Raw genomic sequence first — 21,788 nt, 5'->3', positions numbered from 1 at the left:
TTCAGTTACGATTTTAAAGTGTATTAGCAGTTACAGAAATTAAAAATACTGAAAAAGAGAAGCAAAATTCTGAAAGGGCTTCAAGTAGCATGTGGGGTGATCCCCTCTTGGGGGAGCCTGGTGTGCAAGCCCCGTCGCACACCAGCATGGCTTGGAGATGCTCGAGCAGCTGAGCGCGGCAGGAGAGTGTGCTGTGTGCCAACACCTGCATGGTGTGGTCTCCCAAAAGCGTTTCTGTGGGCACAGTGCTGTATTTGAGGGAATAGTTTCTGTTTCTGGCCACTTCACTTTCTTTCTTATTGACTGCGTAACATTTGCTCCTTATGTGGTTAATTAGCATACAGACTGGTCTTTATAAAAAAGCTTTTGCACCAAGGGAGTGCGGTGGATCTTACGCTGACGAAAGTGTCATCCATATGCGAGTTTTCTCTAGGTAAATATTACATATTTATATATTTTTATTTCATTTTTGTGTGGAGTTGTGCACTGTCAATTCAGTGGGATTCTTCTCTTTTGAGGCTGGGATTCCAGTAGCGTGCCAAAGGGCAGATCTGAACCATGCTGGTACACAGGCAGCTGGAGGAAACCTGGAAGTCAGTGGGATGCAATGTGCAGCTGCAGTAGAGGGTTTCAGTTAATATCTTAATTTCCATTCCATTCTTCTACTTTCATAGTTTTGAGGCCAACCTAAAGAGGGAAACAATTCTCAGAGTATTTTCAAGGCGCTGAAGAAGCTCTATTTACACATGCACATCCTCAGTGAAGACTGTCAAGAGCTGAAAGCCTCAAAGAGCTGTGTTGTGATTCAAGAGTGCAATACTGTCCTGCGTTTGATAACAAGTTATCTTCCAGAGCTCTTCTGCAGGGGCAATCCAATGAGTTGTGTGTGAGATGTCAGGACGGCTACTTGCAGTTACTGTTAAATTCCCCCCTCGCATGCTGCTATGTCATGACCGTGTTGTCTTTCAAGTGTTTCGTAAGATGCTGGTTGGAATTTTTTCAATTAAGTGGACATAATTAAAAAAAGCCTGTTTGTCCAAAGCAAAAACCTCTTCTGTGTATGTGGAAAACACTGTTTTTAGTGAAACTTTTAATTAAGAAAGGGCTCCTTGGGTTCATGAAGGAATCCTTGATGAGGGAGGATTCGAACTCTAATTTTGCTCTTTTGAGCAAGAAGCAGTTTGCTACCACCTACAACTTCATAAAACATTCATGAAGTCTGTCTTGCCATATTGCTGTGTTGCGAATGATGATAGATCTGCAGAAAGGCCAGCTCCTTTCTCCACAGAAACAAGAAACTCAAATTCTAACTTATTGTTTCCCCTATTACTTCTGTAAAAGGAACAGAGGGACCTAGCCGTACTATGGGCTGCCTGGTTGCATGCTTCTACTACAGCTGTCAATATAAGCACAGATTTCATCGTGAAGGTTTGGAAGCTGCCAATGTGGTTTTGCAGGAGGTTTCTTCAGTTCTGTGGCCCCAACACAGCCATCAGGCAGAGATGTAGCTTCTCACCCTCTGCAGCTTTGCTGTCATGTCATCAAATACAAATCTAAACATATGGTCAGCTCTATAAAATACGGAGCCTGAGAAAACTGGAGAGAGCGATGATGAGTCAGACAAAAATCCAGTGCAAATGGAGAGTTAAATGTCAATATCTGCATCGAGCCTAGTTAATATTTCACAGGAACCCTGTGAACTTCTTACAGAGCCCAAAGGATTTATGCATTTTTCTGACAGATGATCATGATTCCCATCAGGAAACTTAATGCCAACATCTGTAGGGCTCCACCTAATTTGGGAAACATATTCTGTCCTTCTCAAAAATGAACACTTTGTGTTCCAGGAAATGCTTATTACCTTGGGGTCACTGTAGTTAAGTGGAGGATAGATTTTTAAAGGGGTATGGCATGGGGTAATATTATACTTTTCCTTTTGGCTGATGATGTTAAATGCAAGTTGGCTGGTGTTAGCTTCTGGTCTTCATATTGCAGTGAAGAAGCTGTAAACAGCTCCCAGTAAATGTGTTAAATTGAACTGTAAACGTGCTCCTTAGTACAGACTATAGAAAGTTTTGGTCATACTGTCGGTGCTTTATGAATCAAGAACTTTGGGAATGTAATATAACAGCTGTATATCCCATTCATTACTTTCATTAAGCACCACTGTATTTTTTTAATTTTTTGCTTTCATTGATCATCATGAAGTCTGTCAAAAATCTGTATTTTTTAACTTTCTTTACATTAAATTTGACTAGTTCCCATACTAATGCACATGAACACCTGTAAAAACATTCCTTTCTGTCTCTTCTGACACCTTCACGGTCAGTGATGATTTTCCCTTCCGGCCTTTGTCTTGTTCTGCTAAATAAATTAATTTCACTTGATCTCTTCTCTGGGTGATTTTTATTCCCCAGGTCATATTTTAGCAAGCTGAAATTCTTAATTATTTATCTTGGTGTACTGACAGGCAAGGAGAAGTTATGTTTCATGTTGTGCATAAATTAGTCTTGTTTATACGAATATATATACGTATGATTCCAGTGTAGCATTATTGGAAGTGGAAATAGACTTAGTGCTCCTATGTCCTCCTGTGGAATGAACACCAGAAAACCGAGGGAAGACTGCATGTCTGTATGGCATAATGATCTAACTGTATGCCTAGAGGAAGAAAAGCCTGACCAAAAAATTCTGATAAATAATATCAGAATTCCTCATGAGCAATTTGAAGCATTACATTGCCCACTTTCTTTGCTTTCTGTTGCCTTATGTCTGGTAAGATGAAAAAGAAATGCGACATGAATTTATTCAAAGAAAAGGTTGTTAGTTTCACTATGTCCATAAAATTTCTTTCCCGTAGTCTCTGTTTCTGTGGATTTCTGTTATTCATCACCTCTCAGTTGCATACGGTAACTATCTAGGTTAAGTTTAGTGTTTCTGAATTTAATTTATGCAGTGCTTAAAGCAGTTACCTTCAGGGATGGGGGGAAAATAGGAATCTTTCATGAAGTACTCTCTTTTAAGTTGGTGGTGTTTAACCAAACCATGATTAGAAAAAATCAGGAAGATTTTTTTTTACCTGCCACAGGATGCTACTTGGAATATATTTTTTTAAACAAAGCACTTGCTTTTGAATGATAAATGTGCTATTATGTACTAAAATGTCAGCCTTGAGGTTGTCTTTGTCTTGTCGAAAGAACACAGGACCGGGAAGCAGAGCGGTGTCTATCAGTGAATCTGATTGGAATAAAAATGAACTTGTAAGCCAATAAAGCAAGCCTAAACCACTTTATTAGAAGCAGCATTGAGTTAAATGGGAGTGATACTGCATTTGGTTTTGAATGATGAATAGGACTTCAGTTTTAAAGGTTATTTTCTCTGCCTACTTGATGCAAACTTAGTGTAGCACTGATAAAAGGTTTCTTCCTTCTCACATGGCCCCTCTGGATTTTGGATGTGCACAGTTCCAGTTTCTAAATGTATGAAAGATGTTTCACACAACCGAGTACCTCTACGATCTGCATTTGTTTTGCCTTTATCTTGACTACTTTTTTCAGTTGTTTCTATTTTCATCTCTTTGTCTTTCTCATTTCTTACCATACTTTCATCTTGGGTTTGCTTCATTAACAACGGTCCCGTGGCTCTCTTGGCCTTCTGCTTTTTGGCACCATTTCTGGAGCATCATTAAGTAATGTCACCTGGTGGAAATGAGAAGGGAGGTGTGGGGTGGGCAGTGTCATGTTTGGGACAGTGCAGAAAACCACAAGAACTTGAAAACCACACCTTCATTCTCCTTGCTGAGGCCAGGCACAGGAGTGAGAATGAAACCATGAAAAGCAGTTCTCATGTAAGAAGTGTCCAAAAAAAGCCTTAAAGATCTGTGGTGGTGGTAGTTCTGTTTTTTTGTTTTCTCTCCTGGGGAAGATCAGTGCAGTTTGGAGGAAGGCTCTGGAAACGTGGATTTGCAACTTGTTCATCTTTGTAAAGCATGGGGGATTTTCTTTACTCCTTCTCCCCAGTGTTCATGAATGCACAAGTATTTCTGCTACAGAACATAAAATTAATTTAGAATGGTGGATAAGCCTCTGTGGGAGGTTAAACCAGTCATACTGCTGCTGAAGGAGGAAAAATACAGACCCGCTTCTACCTCCTCAATCCTTAGACTGAGACATGTCTTACCCCTTTTAACTATAATGGATTCACAGTGTGATATTTCTGATTGAACAAAGGCAAGGGGGGAGCACTGCCCAGGGTCCAAACTAGGGTAACAGCACTGTGCTGATGTAGATCTCCATCAGCACGGTAGGAGATGAAAAGAGAAACGGTGATCATACTGGAAAATGCAAAACAATGGCCAAGACATTTTACAAATTAGTTTGCATGCTTCTGTCTAAGTCCATGTAGATGATGGAAATGGGGTGCAGAGATCTGAACAGGGCCTTAAATCACTGGGAAAGTTACGGTGGGGAATGAGGAGTTCATGACCACCTATATTTTACTTAGCACAGAAGAGAACTTCTAATAATGATTAAAACATCCTCATCCCATTTAAGAAAGCAATGAACAAAATATTGCGTGACTAGGGCATCTTATCCTATTTTTTTCTGAGTTATATCTTGGGCGTCAAAGTTTTGAATGCTGTGATGAGCTGTTTAGAATATTATAATACCATCTTTCTAGTTCTTCAAAAGGCCTATTTCCAAAATACTTTCAAATATCTAGTCATTTTAATGTGCACCCTAAGGGATCATTGAAACAACTTCATATAGGTGGTGTGAGTTTTTTCAAAAAAAAAAGTGTGGGGGGATTTGTCCTTGATGTTTACAAGTACATTTATCACCTTAAGACTTCTTCAGTGTTAACATCTTACATGGACTAATATTTTTGTTCTCAGTGATAACATGAGACTTAATTCAAAATGGAAGATAAAGTTTATATTTCTTGTCAAATTGTCTTTAATCTCTTGTCTTGTTTTTTCTAGTACGTGTACCTTCCAGGATTTGAACACATTGTTCCTCAAACTTTCTTTATATTTGATAGTGATCATTACTAGTTTTAAAAATAATACTAAAGTATTCTTATGCATATGCACAAAGCAGCATTCAAACCATCTTGTGTGTATTGCTGTCTTACTTAGTGTTTCCTCTTAACCCATCATAAATTACTTAATTTCACAGTGCAGTATTCAGAGATGTCTTCAAAACCATTACTGTTTTTTCACTTTAATGCTTCTGCAGAATTAAAAAAACCAATCCTGAATCTAAAAAGAAATGTAGTTTAAAGACTTGTCCTTGAAACATAAAGTGGGACTGGATGAGAAAAATAAATCCTATATTATCAGTCAAGTAGAAGGAAAATGATGAAAAATTGTTAACTTATTAACTCTTAAGCCTCAGTTTAGTTGGACTTGGTTCAACTGTTGTCAGTCTTCTGGTATCTTTAAGGTGATGGTTGTTCTTTATATAACTCTGTCCACAATGGCTTTATGAGAAACATATTTGACAAACATAGGAACAAAAATAGAAAGCTGTGTGAGAGATTCTCTTGAGGTGAGAATAGTCTTCGACGTCTCTGCTGATCTCATAGTTGAGGTAGATGAAAAGCATGGCTGAGATGCAAGTGAGGAGTTCTGGCCAGCTGTAATGCCTTCAGCAGTGAGGTTGTGATGTGTTCAATACCGGTTTGACTTGGCAATGACTTCCTGATTTAACTGCAGCCCACAAGTGAGGGGTAATAGTATCTCTGGTTCAATTGAAGAACAAGATTTTATATCTTCATTCCTAGGTGGAAGTAAATATGCAATTCTTTGGAGATATCTTAGTAATTAGTGTGCCTTTGGTACTGGTGCTTGGACATGGTTGAGTGACCCATATCTGTATTAAAAAAATATATTTAAAAAAGTGCCACGATTCTGACAATAGGTGTGCATTCTGTGAAATGCCACTTTAAACCTACTTGAGTATCATTATTGAAGAGACTCAAACAGTTTAGATCTTAATTGATATTAATAGGAATAACCCTCAATGATGTGAACTTGGCAAGCCAGAAATTGCAGCTGTTCTCAGCAGTGGAGGCAGTAACAAAGATAATTAATTGTTTTTCCCTAGGAGATATATTTAGATTGTATGATCTAAATATTCCATTCCCTGAGCCCTAATTCAGGCTTGTATTTGTTCTGCAAATATAGTAAGTGAAATGAAAATTAATATTTTTGAGTGTCATACCATAATTTGGCCTACTTCAGTTATATTAAATTTATTACACAAGCCTTCAAATGATGACTTAAGCAGTCAATTCAATACATAATATTATTATCATAAGATAAGTACTAATTTGGTTAAGAATGATGATAAAGCTTTGTAAGAGTTGGTTTATAAGAGCTGGTATTTGGACTGGACCCACCAGTAATGTACAAAGTGTATCGGACTCAATAAGGGAGAGCATGTGTTTTCAGACACTGGCTATCCTTGAATGAGCACAGCTTCATTTGCAAATAACTCAGTTACCATTATAATTCCCCTGGATTGTAAGAGAACAAGTCAAAGTTCAGTCTTGAGGTGCTGAAGCACCAAAAATATTTTAATGCCACTGTAAAATGTTAAGACCTGTTTTACAAGACCTCTGTTTGGATTATTGATTGTCAGGCTTTAAATTCTTTATGTTTAACTTAAAACATCTTCAGTGGTAAGCTGAGGGTAAGCATATGGGTACTTCCCCTGAGCAGAACCCCAAATTGTGACAACAGTTAATGTGCTCAGGACCACGCTCACTGCAGCACCTGAAGCCCCTTCTTGGTTGTAAATGTGCTGCTCCTGGTTCCCCAGGTTGTGACAGATACACCTGCAGGAGTGGGTATTCATATGTTGTAAGTGTGGGGGGGTTTATTAACACTTATCTTATGCAGGATTTTTACAACCCCTGTTGTAAATGCTGTTCTACATTGTTCTGAGCAGGGTTTCTTTCACCAGCTCTTTGTTTCTGCAATACAAGTTGGCTAGTCTAGGTATAACTTTTGTCTACATCATTAATATCCATCTTGAAATGTGGACCACGTGTGTGGTGCTCTGCAGCTTAACATGGATGAATTTACTATCACAAATTTAAAATCTGTGGTATCATAAAGCACACAACCAAATGGATAGCAGCTCCTGGACAGGAACTGCTGCTGTCTGCGCTGGGCTCATGCCTCCTGGTGCCTTCTGCCAAGGTAAAGCAGGTGCTCTCCGCCACCTCACAGACATGTCCCTTCGCAGGCAACAGATGAGGCTTTATTTCCCCCATACTAATATGGCACTAAACCACCAAAATAAACATTTACCTTGGTGATGTAAATATTTTCGAAGCTGAGCTTCCATCAAATCGTGTATTTATTTGCATTGCTTGCTGAGAGATAGGGACTCTACAGCAGGGAAACCTGTCATTTACGAATGGGATGAAGCTCTTTATTCACTTGCATCTTAAATGAAATCTAAATTATACGTCATGCTTTGCACACTGCAAAAGTAATATGTATAACGAAAAAATGTTTGTATGAAGACCATTGTAGTAGTAACTCGAGTGTTCTATCCTTTATCTTTCCTTCAGCCTCCTGGCTAGGAAAACTACTTTGAACTCAAGTAATTTTTTTCAATATACTAACAAACATCAATTTTCAATATACTAACAATCATGAACCGATGTTCCAAATCCCTGTTTCTCTGGATCTCCCCGTGTTAATTTGACCATTATAAGGATGGAAAATCAATTGTTTAGGGTGCATATTAAAAATATTGCACATTTGCAATATTAAAATATTGCACAATTAAAAAAAATATTGCACTGGCATTCAGTTCCACAGCCTCTCAACAGCAGTAGATTTGAGAGCTAATACTGCTTTTGCCTGTGCCCGTAAGTACAGTGGACAGCTCTTAGTGAATCCGCAGCTAGGGCACAACTTAGAAATTTGGTCCCATAAGTAACAGGAGAAAAGGATATATAAAAGGACTAAAAAGTGTGAATGCTGTGATCATAGATCAGGCCAAACCAGCTCTTCCCGGAGCCTGTGTACATACATGCATGTGTTTGGGAGGAATCAGAAGGATTGAGTCTGCTTCAGTGATTTAGCCCGGTCACGGAGGTACTGTAGAACAGCTGCAAAAAATAACTAGCACAGCACCGAAGAAACAGCCTTCTCAGTAATTCCCTGACTCGAAATCACTCAAAAGTAAAATCATTCTGCTACGGCGCTCCAAAGCTGCGTCTGTCTTCTGGGGAGAATTGCCTGCTCGTATGGTTCTGTATCTCTTTCTGTCCTGCTGCTAGAATATAATTAAAGTTGCTAAAAATACGTACTTCCTAATATTGTTTTTTTCTCTGCGTAAGCATCTGCTATTATTCTATTATCAAGGGAGGACATAGTATAAAGATGAATGCTACTTAACTCTATTAAGTGGTCCATACTACATGGAGATATGAGAGCTCCATATTTATGGCCTGATCCAAAGTCCCCTGAAGTCTTTAAGTAAAAAATATTCAGAGGAACCTGATGGCTTCGTTAATTTTTTAGAACTATTTTCACCTGTCAAATGAGAGGAGACTTCTGAACTGTGAACAACCAGTTTCATACTAGCCTGTGAGAAATCATGTTTTTAGTGCTGCAGAAATTAGTAGAACAAATGGGGGCATAATTACTGAGCTTTTACAATCCTGACATCATCCCTAATTATGGTTTAATCTACAGAACATACTGTTTGTTTAATAAGTCCCAGCAGAGACAGTTCAAGCATATGTTTTCACATCACCTGGAGGTAGCTGGGAAGGACTGTGGCAACACTGTCAAGTAAGTGACAGTTTACAAGATTTTATATATTTTACTATACAGAGTGCGGCTCACCTTTGATATGCATGTAATCACTTAAAGGTAAGCAGTAATAAGCATTTAGAGACAAAGTAACTCCATGTGTTACACACAAACAGTCTTTGTTTCCCTTTATGTGTGGTAAAAGCCAAGGCGTAATTTTCTTAGCGCAGTCTCGAAGCTAGCAAAGCTGGTAATAAAGTCCTCAGCACCCCTCCTGCTGAATTGAGCTCAGGTTTTTGCTAACACATGCTAAACACTGATCAGCCTTTTGACCTGCTAAAATGATGATATCTGCAGGTTCTGTCCTGAGCTCACTAACTATGGATATCTTGGCTTTTATTTAAAGCTGGCCATTTTTTTCTGAATATGAAGCTATTGGTTTTCTTTCCCATCTCCACAGCCATTGCTTGAATTTTAATTACTGTTCCCTGTATGTGGAAGGTCTCAAAAGAAGCTTAAAGATTTTGGACAGAAGAGAGTGGGGGGGCCAAGAGGACTTTGCATGCGTGCTGGTTGCCCTCCAGCCTGTTGTGTTGTGAGGTGGGACCTTCCTCTAACATTTATGAAGGCTAATTGAATTTCACCTAAGTGAGCCAAAGCAGTAATTATTTCAACTTATAATTCTTTGGTTTTTGTATGACATCAAAAAATTCAATACTTTATATGTTCTTGCTTTGCTATCACTATTTATCAATTGATAAAGGGAGGAAAAAAGATGCAAGTGTTACAAAACATTAAATATATTGCATACTTTTTTTAGACTTTTAAACAATTCAGAGTGAATTCTGAAAAAATTCAGAATGAATTGTTTAAAATTCACTTGGTTTTCCGCAGGTGATGAGCCTATGATGGTCCTAGAATGCAAGCTAAGAAGAGCTCAATTTTAAAAGGAAACTCTCATCAGAGATGGGCAACTCCTAGCTTGCTTTAAAAATAATTCTTTACTACAGGTCTATACCCAAGGCCTGGGATGGTCTCCTCATCCTTTTGCTAACTCATATCCCTAGTCTGACAGTGTGAAAGCTTTGCTCCTTGGACATGAGAAGGAAACAGTCAAAGGAGCATATGTGCTCGTTAATCCCATGTGCCTGTCCTCAAGGCTCACATAACCCACCCGGCGCTACGCCTGCTGCCCTGTGTTGGATAATGAACCCAAGCTGGGGTACTTCCAAAACTTCGCCGTAGGCAGCCGGGTGACACTGTGCTGCTCGAGGTGATGAAATAGGCATATATGTTGGCACATTTTTACGAAGCATAAAGCTACTTTGAGATATGAATTCCATCCCTTGTATCAATGTGATGCTTCTTTGTAACATCACCTTTTTAGAGAGAACACAAGCTGCCTCTGTAAATACCATTTAAAACCTTCCAGCACTAACTTATTAAATATCCCGTCTTACTGCCTCTAAATAATCTTTACTCAGATCAGGTCATCCAAGGTATAGTGACAGCAGCAGCTAAAACCTCAACACTTTATTCTCCACTGGTGTGAAAATTATTATTCTATAAGTACATTTCTGAATTATACCTGAAATTATCGGTCTTGGATCATGCTATCAAAAAGACAGGCCCGAACTGCAGAAGATCGCAATTTTAACTAATTTCCCAACTGTTAAACTGCAGTAAAGTCTATATTAAGCAACTCTTTGGTGTGCCATTAACCTAATTCTTACAGTTTAACTTAGGACTGTTGATTAGAGTTATTTAAAATAATGGGTATGACTTCAGTAGGGCCCAGCATAAATATGGAGCCATTTATAGGATTGGAATCAATTTTATGATTCATATAAAAAAGTTTTTGTGTTGTTGTAAGTATTGAATGTTACTGTTACTTTTTTTAATGATTGTTTTGAACTTTTTTTGTATTAAAGTTATTCAGTGTTTACTTTGAACAGAATACTTAACCCTGGTAGTAGGACCCTTTTTAATTGTGTATGTAGATTGTACTTAGGAAGGACTTTTAGCTTTTCTCATAGTTCTTCCATGCTTTTAATCATTCAGTTAGTATAAGAATATCTTAGGCTTTAACATCATTTCCCTGTAGATTAATTATTCCGATATAAAATTAATATGTATCGAACATATGTAGTTGCTTATGGTAGCAGACTTGGCTGTTGCATTTCATATACATCTTCTGTCACACGAAACAAAACCTTCATATTTAAGACTTCTTTGGTCATTAAAACTGAATTACGTAGTAGGCTTCCATCTGCTATCGAAACCTGTTCAACATTATTCCCTGTCATTTTAAGTGGGATCGCTCTGAGATCCGTTTACTGACAGCAGGCTCACTGCTTCTGACTAGGAGTGGGGCAGGGCAGGGCTTCTTTACTTGCTGCAAGGGCATCTTGATGTTAATTGCCTTCTGATAAGGTTTTCTCCAGGAGTTTGGTTCTCGCTTCTTCTGTGTTGCCATCCTCCATGTCCCTATGCTCGTGTATTTAAGTGGTGTGCAAGTTCTGCCATGTATTGCCCCCAGCCCATTACATTTATTGCTGTGTGTGTGGGGGGGGTGACTAGCTTGGCTATCTGTCAAACTCAGCCACTATCTCCACGACACTGATCACGGCTAGCAGAGCAGTTAGTATTAAATGATTGGCAATGGAACAACAGGAGAGTGGATAGAGAAGATGGATAGCTCAGCGTTGCTGCGCTTAAATGTGAGCTGTAAGCAGCAGTTTGGAGCTGGATAAATACAATCTGATTGCTGTAATGACAGCTAGGCTGCACGTTATTGCAAATGCTCTCTCTGTAAGAATAGCTGAGGACTGGAATAGATGACTGAAGTAGGGGCAGGAATTTCACGAAGTTTGTTTGTATATTTTAAGAACTGCACTGATAAGTGGTGCTAGATATGCTTTAGGAAACCGGATTGTGCTTTATAGTGAAGGAGCTGGACCTGATAACCTCATGAGGTTGCTGCTGGTCCTGCCTGTGGCTGTTTGAAGCTCCTGATGTCTTCTGCAGTATGCGAGCAGGAGGGCAGAAAGGAAGGCCAACTTAAGTAATTAAGAACTAATGGATTATATGAGACCTTGGGATTTTTCTTGAACAAACCACTTAGTTGCTGGAAGACTGAACAGTTCTAGGGTTAACCAATCTGGCCCAATATTGATACCATTGCTATCTCTGGCAAAAGGAATATTTTTTCCTTGAATCCTAAAATGAGTCCTAAAATGAAGACAAATCCAATGGGCAAAGATAACACTTTCAGCATCCCCCTCCCAGGGAAATAAATGAGAAGGCAGAGAAGACGGTTCAGTTCAATCCAGGTGCCATACAGTACATATCACACTGCTTAGCTTTTTTGTCCTTTATGATAACTTGCTGGTTATAGTTATTTTTTTCTTTTTCATTAAGCACAATTTTATGTTTTCTGTTATGCAGCCATCTGAACTACTGACACCTTGCCTGTTTCTTGCCTTTATGAAGTTATCTAAACTTTAAAAGAAGATTTAAAACTTTACTAAAACTGGTAATAAACAGAACAGACTTCTACTCCCTCCATTTCCTGATATCTCTAAATGTTGCAACAATTTTAGAATTTGCTTTTTCCTCCTTGCTTGGGCAGGTGTTGTTCTATTAAAGTTTGAAAAAAAAATCAAAGGAAATGGTTTTATTATGTTTTACATGGCAATAAAACTACTGAATTAAAACAATGACACTATTGATTACCCTTTGATATAAGAAATGTATCTAAATTATCTTCTGCTGTTTGCTAAAAATATTAGTATGTGAAAATTCACAATAACATCTGCTGAACAGAGGACTTACTAAAGATACTGTAATAAGCTATGTTTATGTTTAATGCATAATTATGCTTCATGTAATAAGCTATGCTTTCAGCTTCCAAAAGAGGAAAATATTGTGTATGACATTTATTTAAATAATTTGCCTCAATTCAAGATTTCCATTCTACTGTTAAGAAAAAGAAGCAATTTTGCCTTGAAAACATTACAATTATATGTGTAAGCTTTACAGCAGGAGAAGGTAAAATTATAATATGGAAATATGTAAGTTAAAACAGCTAATGCAGGTTGTAGACAAAAGAGATTTATTTGAAGTCCTGCTTAGAGGCACAACACGTGGCATACTGTATTGAACTGGGTTTGAATTTGGCTCAGGGTGACTTTTCAGTCCCAATCCTTCTGTTCATTTTTTTCGACTTCTCAGGAGTCTTTATTTCAGATCTTTTGGAGATTTAATCCTGGGAGTAGCTGAAAGACTTAGTCTTTTCTCCACTGATTTCCTCAAGAGGCAGCAAGCATGAATAAGTGTACAAAATGATGCATTATGCAAGCCATCTCTCCTGGATGCTTCTTGAATTTCTTTTGCACTTGCAAGCTTGTCTTGCTTATCAAAACACGTATATTTGAGATAGAAAGCACATAGTTCATAGGGTGTCCTACAAAGGTTCCTACCAACATCCTCACCATTCCTTACAAGGACTATTTATTTCTTTCTCTTGCAACCACTGCAACCATTTCTTCCTGATGAGGAGGCTTACACCACATCAGATGAAACATGAGCACGATACCATAATGCAAACCAAGGTGGAGAGCCTCTCATTCCATATAAATGATTTCTTCAAGGATGTTTTGTTTTGTGAAATGGGGAAGAGAGAGTTGTTGTTTGACTGGAACTCGTTGAGGGCTTTTCACAAACAAAAGCGTTTTTGCTCTTGTGCACCCTGGCACTGTCTGGCTGTCAGCAGCTAAAAGGGCATGCTGTTGACTGCTATGGGGCTTGTCATTCTTCATACGTAAGGGGATAAGTGATGGCCACTTTGACCCTCTACCCTGACATTAATATTCACTGTAAGTCTGGCAGTCGGGGAAGAACAACAACTCCACACTGGGGAACTTGGTTGCTTCCGCCAGTTTTCAAGAGGGTAAAAGATAACGGTAAAGAACTGGTTTGTAGTGAGCGTGTTGGGACTTCAACTTGTTTTTTATCTAGGGCTACTTGGAGTGGGGTTTGGCAAATGACAAGATTGCATGAAATGTTTTCTCCTATTAGTATAACTCTAGTAAAGATAGTATCTTGCTATTCTGTAGCATTTTTGTGTTAGAGAACATTGCTATCATGTCATTTTGTAGTTTGCTGAGATATGTAGTATTGTGTGACCCTTTGCTGATTAGGTAAAAATCATCTCAGGAATATTTGGGTCTTTCTCATTATCTGAACACTTCTTAGATTTCTCTGTCCATAAAGTGTGCCAAATTAAGGCTGAATAATAACCTTCTCTGGTCCGAATCCACAGGAGGGGACTCAGGGTCAGCCCCCTTAATGGAAATACTAGGTAGTCAAAGGATGAACAAAAATGGGAGGAAAAAGACTGTTCCCAAATGTATCTCCTCCCCACTCCCCCAAATACTTCATGATTTGTATAAAGTGGTGGATGTTTCTAGTCTTCTTGTTAATACTGATCTGTAATGCCCCTTGCTCAGCATGATCTGTAAGTTGAAGTAGCACTGGGCAAGTCTGCAAAATATGAATTATTTTAGCTTGTGTAATGTAAATGAGGAATCTGAGTGTGAATATTTATGGACTCTGTTTTGACTGAGAAGTAGGATATCTGTTGTCAATCAGAAGACTGACCAGACTGTAAACAAGATGTCTGTGACCTTGCTGGGGGGAAGATGTGCAGACTGAGAAATGTTTGTACGTGGCGTCAGGGGATACGATGCATGAACTGGGTGTTTGGCAATGTTGGCGACTGGTACCTGTGCATGTGCTTTGCTATGGATAAAAACAATTAGTTGATTAGTAACTGAGTATGTGATAAGTAGTACGCTGGGAACTGAGTAAGTATACAGAAAATGTACATGACATTCCCAAGAAGGACTAAGTACGGATAGAGACATAACTGGCTAAGCCCTTTCCCAACAGCCACAAATTGAGTCTGGCTAATCTTGAGAGAGACTTTTGGATTGTGTGAATAAAACTTTTGCTCTCTGACTTTGAGCATGGCATTGTACTGAACCAGGCAGGACAGAAACAAGGGATAACAACATTTCATTTATAAATTGAATGTAAAATTCTGTTTAGTGTTTTGCAAGACACATTCCAAGAATTTTGTCTGTACTTTAGTGTGGCCAGAACTTAAACGTTTTGCTGTATTCTGGGCACTAAAAATGTAGATTTAACTCAAAAGGTATAAAAGGTTGGAAAAGGATTATGTAAGTCTGAAGCCATAAGTAGGAACTGCTGTACATGCTCTTTCTTCGCATCTCCCTTTCAGTTACAGTAATTTAAGTTTTAGCATATGATGAATTCTAACATAAATTACTACCGGAATATACTTTTCAATTTCTGTGTAAATTTTGCAGAAATTAATCTGCAAACCCTTCCATGTTTCAGAGTGAGAGATCAAAGAAAATCCCAAATGGAAAACATGCTTTAGAGAGGGGGGAAAAAGTTCTAAGTTTTTAGGCTCTTGTAATGAAGATAACTTAATTAAAATCAAAGCAAAACTAATTAAGAACTTAAAAGTACAAGTTTAGGGTTGCATAATATCACTGAAACATGGCAGAACTGCTTTATTATCATTGATAGAAGCTCCCCATTGTGTAGACAGGTGCTGGTGAGTGCATCAGATCAAAATGTAGAAGCACACCTGAAGTCCAGTTTGGGGACAGCTCTCGTTGGCCTTTCTGTGCTTCCTTTGTCTTCCTGCTCTTTGCTTCTGAAGCGATTGCTATTTTGGCAGGCAATTCCCCCTCTTTCCTGGGAGTTCTGCCTGGGTAAGCAGATAGGGATAAAACAGCTGAGCACTTTAAAATATAGTAGCTTGATTGGAAGGGACCTGCAAAGATCGTGGAGTCCAACACTTGTATGTGTTTATCTGATTTTTTTTCCACATGGAGCCAAACTGTCAGTATAAACTTTTATCACTTACCTGATAGGAAAAAGTGTAGTGGCATCCTTCTTTTCTTAGTCTTGCCATCCCCAAATTTAAAAGGATGTTTACCAACACATCTCCCTGTGATGTTCTTTGCCCATCTTCTCTTACCCTTTTTCCTTATTGTAAATTGAGAGAAAATTGTAAATTTCAAAGTTTTTATATTTCATTTGAATCATAAGAAAGATAGTATCTAATTTTGTGGGTACGAAAAATTCATGAAATGTTCTAACTTCAAGTCACTCTTCAAAGATTTTGTAAAAACAAACTTAAACATTATATTTCTTCCCTAAACATCCATTTGTGTTTGTGAGGCTGCCATCAGCTGCCTGTAGAAGGCCTCATTAACCTCCTCATCCTGATCTGGTGGCCTGTAATAGACACCCACAATAGTATCTCCATGCAAGTCTGCCCCTTAATTCTCACCCACAGACTCTCAATTTGCTCCTTATCCGCCCCTGGACAGTACTCAATACAATGCAGTTTCTCTTTCACATAAAGAGCAACTCCGCCACCTTGCCTTTCTGGCCTGTCTTTCCTGAGCAGAACATACCCATCCATGACCATATTCCAGTCCTGTGAGCTGTCCCACTGTGTCTATGTAATTGCCACTAAATCATAGTCTCTTGACCGAACACAAATTTTTAACTCTTCCTGCATATTCCCCATGCTGTGTGCATTGGTGTACAGGCACTTCAGGGAGTGAGCTGAGCATGCTGATTTCACTCTATGGGGTGGGAGATCTCCTGGTCTTCATCACTGCTAGGGCACTGCCCCACTGGTGCAAACCCAGTTACAACCCCCTCCCCCTTAGGATCTAGTGTAAAGCTTTCCAAATGAGCCCTGCTAATTCCTGTCCCAGAACCCTTTTGCCCCTGTGAGATAAACCTTTCCTGCGTGTTACTGTCAGGCCTGATGTCTTATAAACCCAGCCATTATCAAAGAACCCAAAGCCCTACCTGTAGCACCAGTCATGTAGCTAATCATTTTTGGAGTGGATCCTACTATTCTGTCCCATGCCCTCACCCCAGAATGGAAGGAGGGAAGAGAAAATGACTCGTGCCCCAGACTCTTTCACCTGCCATCCCAAGGCCTTGAAGTCTTTCTTCATTCCCCTCAGACTAGGGTATGCAGCTTCCTCCCCACCTATCTGGAAGATCAGTAGCGGGTAGTAGTCTGTGGAGCGCACGAGGCTGGGGAGTGTCCTGGTGATATCCACGATCCGGGCTGTAGGTAAACTACAGACTTCCCTTCGTTGAGGTTCAGTTCTGCATATCGGGCCCTCTGTTCCTCTCAGAAAGGAATCTCCTACTACAATTACCCTTCTTTCTTTCTTTTTGGAGGCAGTCTTGAGGCTTGGTGTCAGCTGCCTCTTCTGATGTGACCTCATAGGCGGGCCTTCCACCACATCCTCACCTACCTCTCCTTCAAGATCCAGGGCCTCAAACCTATTACGGAGGGGCACCTGGGGAAGTGAGGTAGGTAGGGGGAGAGGTTGCCTGCGACGTCAAAGTGGGACGTGCTTCCAACCCTCCTTGTCTTTTTGGTCCCCTCCATTTGCTCAGTAGTGACAAGGCAGGGGCTCCACCACGCTCTGGGGGGGCATCCCCCTGGTGCCCTTCCCTCTGGCACACCAGGGAGTTACTCCACCAGTCAATCTCCCGTTCACATGCCCTGATGCTCCTCAGTCTCTCCACCCTGAGCTCAGCCACCATGGCGAGCAGACCTTCCCCCTGAGAACAGGCGGTCTCCCCGCTGCTTTCCCCAGCAGCAGCAGCTCAGGAGCTCCCTGCAGCCAGAGGCCTGAACAGCCACATCTCTGGGCAGGCCCTCCATCTGGGTCACCACAGTGTTTTTGGAGTGAGCTCATCTTCTTGCTGTAGAACTGAAGAAACGCACAATTATATAAATGTTGTTTCATACGTAGCTCTTTCTAAGCCCACTGTTGACTTGCTTTTCATAACTGTGGTCTCTCAAATAAAAAGGATCCAGAAACCTTGAGCCTCTACCAGGCAACGGGATCACGGACGGTGGCTGTTATCCCTCATCTTTTCTGTGCTGAATGTATGTTTACAGAAGCAACTAACTAAAGTTGCGGTATTCCTGTTGTAGACAAACATCTTGTACGCTGCTTTTTGTTGGTCTGCTTATTTTGCTTGTCTAGTAGTAGCAGTGTACTGCAGGTATGAACGGGAGAATCTTGGGAAACTGCAATACTGATAAATTGAACCTGGATTTTTATTTATTTATTTATTTTTCCAGGTTTAGTGTAACTGGTTAAATGTAATTGGTTTCCTAACAGAGATTTTGAGCTTCATCCTCTTAAAGCTGTGCCTGTCTTTTAACAGAATAAATTTCTGGCTCTAGAAACAGTGACTTTAAAACAAAGGCACTGGCTATTTTGTTTGTGAAACTTTCCTTCGAAGAGCCATTGCCAGGTGTTCGCAACATAGCATAGGAGTACTGTCCTTAGGGAGGCGAAGCTTTTATTTACCCATCGAGAGATGATTTCTGACCATCTGCTCTGTATTTCAGAACTGGTATGTTAAAAATATGTGAATTTTCTCATCTGCTGGGAGCCTGCTAGTATCGCACACACAATACAGAAGGAAACTGTACAGAGATGTGTTATTGAAAGTAATTTTTTTTTCTGTTAAGAAATAAGGCCATCTTAGATGACTATTTTTTAGGATGCATTTTTTTCCTTTAAAAAAAAAAACAACAAATACAACACTATTTACAGCATGTCCATGATTAACTGGTCTAATTCATTTTACAAAGTTAGCAGCTGAAAATAAGTGATAATTCTATGGATATGCAAAAGAAAACAGTTTGAAAAAGCAGTTTCAGAGCCAATAAAACCCTGAGTGAATATAAAGTTGCTTTCTTCCAAACAAGATCTGTTTTTCAGTGTTCTATAAGTTAGTGTTTTTTCACTCTGCTGGGTTTTTCTGTAGATAGAGAATAAAAAAGCTTAGATTTCCATAATTTCTGTACTGTTGAATAAAATACAAGGAAGGAGTTTAATTGTGTGGAAATAGCTAAATTATTTCAATTAAAAGAAAATTAAAAAGTTGAAAACAAGCTGTTTTTCTAAATACATGCCTAAGACTGAACTATGAAGTGTTTATTTTTAAATCGAGTTTGTATCAAGTTAGTTTAAATCAGCTTGTAATCTTTACTCCAAATGAGAAAAGATGTATCTGTGTAGGCGTATGTGACCATGTAATAAGAACAGTGATAGGATATGTCCCTTATCCTACTGACAGTGTTACTCTGAGGTTGCATTTTGTTCTGACTGGCAGTTGAGGTTGCGTAGTGAAAAGGTGTTTTACTGCAGATAAAAGTATAAAACACAACGGAATGTTGCAGAGGAGAGCGGTCTCTAACATCAGTGTGGCCCTACTGGTTGTCGGTCTGCCTTCAACTAGGTGCCTCCAAGGGGAAATATGAAGAAGAATGCAGAATTTCCTCCCATGCTGCCGAGTTTCCTTCAGAGATGGCTGCAGGTGTTAATTCTGGGCAGGGTTTAATTCTGACATCTCGCCTAAAAGATGCAAAAGAGCATCTCTGCAAATTTTGCATTGATTTTATTGGTATCACTGTAAGGTTCGTTTACAAACTTAAATAACTATACTGAAATTCTCCACTGGATTCAAATGTGATTTTCTTAACACTGGGCTTCACTTGCTGCAACATATAATTAGACTTGGAGTATTACATTTCAGCATAAATGACAACATTGATTTCTCCTTCTAGTCGATTATTGCCAGTTAGGAATTAGAAAAGAAATTAGGTTTATTTTTCTATACAAATTTTGCATTTAGGTAATTCAGTATGTTCTTGTAGAACCAGTCACATGGGCAAACTTGACTGTATAAATGTTTCTAGAAGCTTAAACTTATATTCAGCAATGTGGTTTTTTTGCCACTTAGCTGTCAGTTCAAAAATCTGTAAACTTAACTATTTAACAATCTTAATTCATGCCAGTTAGCCATTTCAACCATTTTTTTTCCTCTGAGAAATAGCTATATGCAAAAAGAAGAAAGTATTGAATGGGCTCTGATCATTTAAGTAGTTCTACTACAGATTTGATACATACCCAGGTCACCAATGTGAGGAAAAATTGATCTTGAGTGGTGGACATAGTAGACATAGTAGATAACTGTCTTTGTGCTAGTTTTGATATTCCCATGTCTTTTAGGAACATGCATGTAATGCATGGAAAATGACAGTTCACACTGTGCTACAAGGTTTCCATAGATAAAGAAACTTGTTATGAATTTTAATAATTTTATTAAAAGAAATAATTAAAAATTAATACAGATTTGCTTATATTACTGTACATCCTTGAAATGCTAAAGCTCACCAAACTCCCTCCTTCTTTCTTATTTCCAGTATGAATTTTCAAGAAGCACTTCCAGAGAGGGATCTTAAATTTTTCAGGGAGGTGCTTAATGCAAAACTGCTTCCTTGAGCATGTAAACCTGCACTTTTAATTACGCAGTTGTTCATTTTGTACAAAATGAACAACTTAACTCAGCGCTTCTTGCAGTAGTAGTAAATGCAAAGAATTAAAATATAACAACTCCTACAGAGTTACAGAAGCCATGATGTAGCTGTATTAAATAATATTAAATTTACCTGCATAATAGTTGCAACTTTGACTAATCTGAAACAGTATCCATCAATAGTTTGAGGCTGATCTTGAAAATTAAATGTAAGCAGGATGAAATGGATAGGTTAATTTTAATAAAATATCCCTACAGTTATTTCCTAAAGTAATAATACACTATCATCCCCCAAATGCTTATATGCTTATTTTTATATCTTTGTAAAAATATCGACTCCAGAGAAGTTACTGCTTGGTCGTGTAAGCTTGAGAGAATCATTGAGAAACCTTTCCAGTGATCTGCAATTGCTACCTTGTGGAAGGGACTACCGCAATTTGTGTTGAGAAAAAGAATACAATATATTGCACAGAGGCTTTGTGGGCTTTAATTAATGATAGAAGAGTTAGTTAATGAAGGAATAGTCTTGGGTTAATTAACTCTTGTAGATCTCAAGGACATCAGACTTTGGTTGAAGTCAGCTGATAGTTTGGCTGTGCCAGGCTTCAAAAATTGTTATCTTTTTAAGGAAATAATTATCAAGGTGCCTCAATTTTGACCATTAACTTGGACTGCAGCTTTGTTACATGAAAAGTAAAATAGTTCATATATAAACTTGAGATAGGATTTACTTGTTAAAGTACATATTTAAAGCAGTAGTCAAAAACTTGTACATATGCTTAAAAAGATATTTGCCTGCTTAAAAAAGTGTGTCCTGGAGAAAATATTACTTGAAACAACAAATTTGTCAATGTTTTCTCAGGCAGGGGAGGAGAATAGGATACCTCCCTGTTGAAAACATGAAATTTAAAGCTTGTTGAGTTCTGTCTATTTAACACATTTACTTAATGGTGAAAGAGCTGAAGATGAGAATAGGATTTCCTAAAAATCTTTTTTCAGGGAGGTGATTTGTGCTAATCCTGTTCATGTCTGGTTGGGGTGCTCCCACTGAAACACTGCAGCCAGAGGTTAGGGTTATTCAGCCTGAGTAAGGGCATTACCATTAAATACCTCCTTTAATTACTGCTTCCCATTGTTTTTATTCTTTGTTTTGATTCCTGATTTAAAATCATTTTATTTTCACTTTTGATTTTCATTGTGCCACTTTATTTTTCTTTATTTTTTTAACTGTTGCATTCTAAACCATTCTTGTTTTCAGAAGAACATCAGTTATGTGACGTAGGAGAGTTTCTGTGTCGTGACGGCACGACTTGTGTCTCCCAGCACTGGCTGTGTGATGGAGAACCTGATTGTCCTGATGATTCAGATGAGTCTTTAGACACATGTAAGTAAAGAAGGTGCCAATTTTATTTTATCTTCCTTTTAAAGGTAACATTTGTATTTGCACTAACTATATAATTGAAGGGAAAGCTTCTGCTTTTATTATTTATTTATTTTAATTCTTGAATATATCTTCGTATCAGGGTAACAGGTT

General features: G+C 38.7%; 1 protein-coding gene across 10 annotated transcripts in view; it reads left to right on the top strand.

The window, feature by feature from the left end:
• The window catches only part of LRP1B (LDL receptor related protein 1B), a 681,046-nt gene that overhangs the window by 146,628 nt on the left and 512,630 nt on the right, over nt 1-21,788 (top strand). For all 10 annotated transcript variants that reach the window (XR_010832147.1, XR_007162924.2, XM_048062804.2 and 7 more), the window contains exon 2: nt 21,513-21,638. Coding sequence is in view for 8 of the 10 variants with exons in the window: in XM_048062804.2 (XP_047918761.2) it covers nt 21,513-21,638 (126 nt within the window). In the remaining 2 variants the exon portion in view is untranslated. The remainder of the gene's footprint in view (nt 1-21,512; nt 21,639-21,788) is intronic.

The sequence above is a fragment of the Anser cygnoides genome, chromosome 6 (genome assembly GCF_040182565.1).
Source record: "Anser cygnoides isolate HZ-2024a breed goose chromosome 6, Taihu_goose_T2T_genome, whole genome shotgun sequence".
Classification (NCBI taxonomy): Eukaryota; Metazoa; Chordata; class Aves; order Anseriformes; family Anatidae; genus Anser; species Anser cygnoides.
Note: the sequence above shows the minus strand (reverse complement) of the source record. Positions and strands in the feature narration are given on the sequence as shown.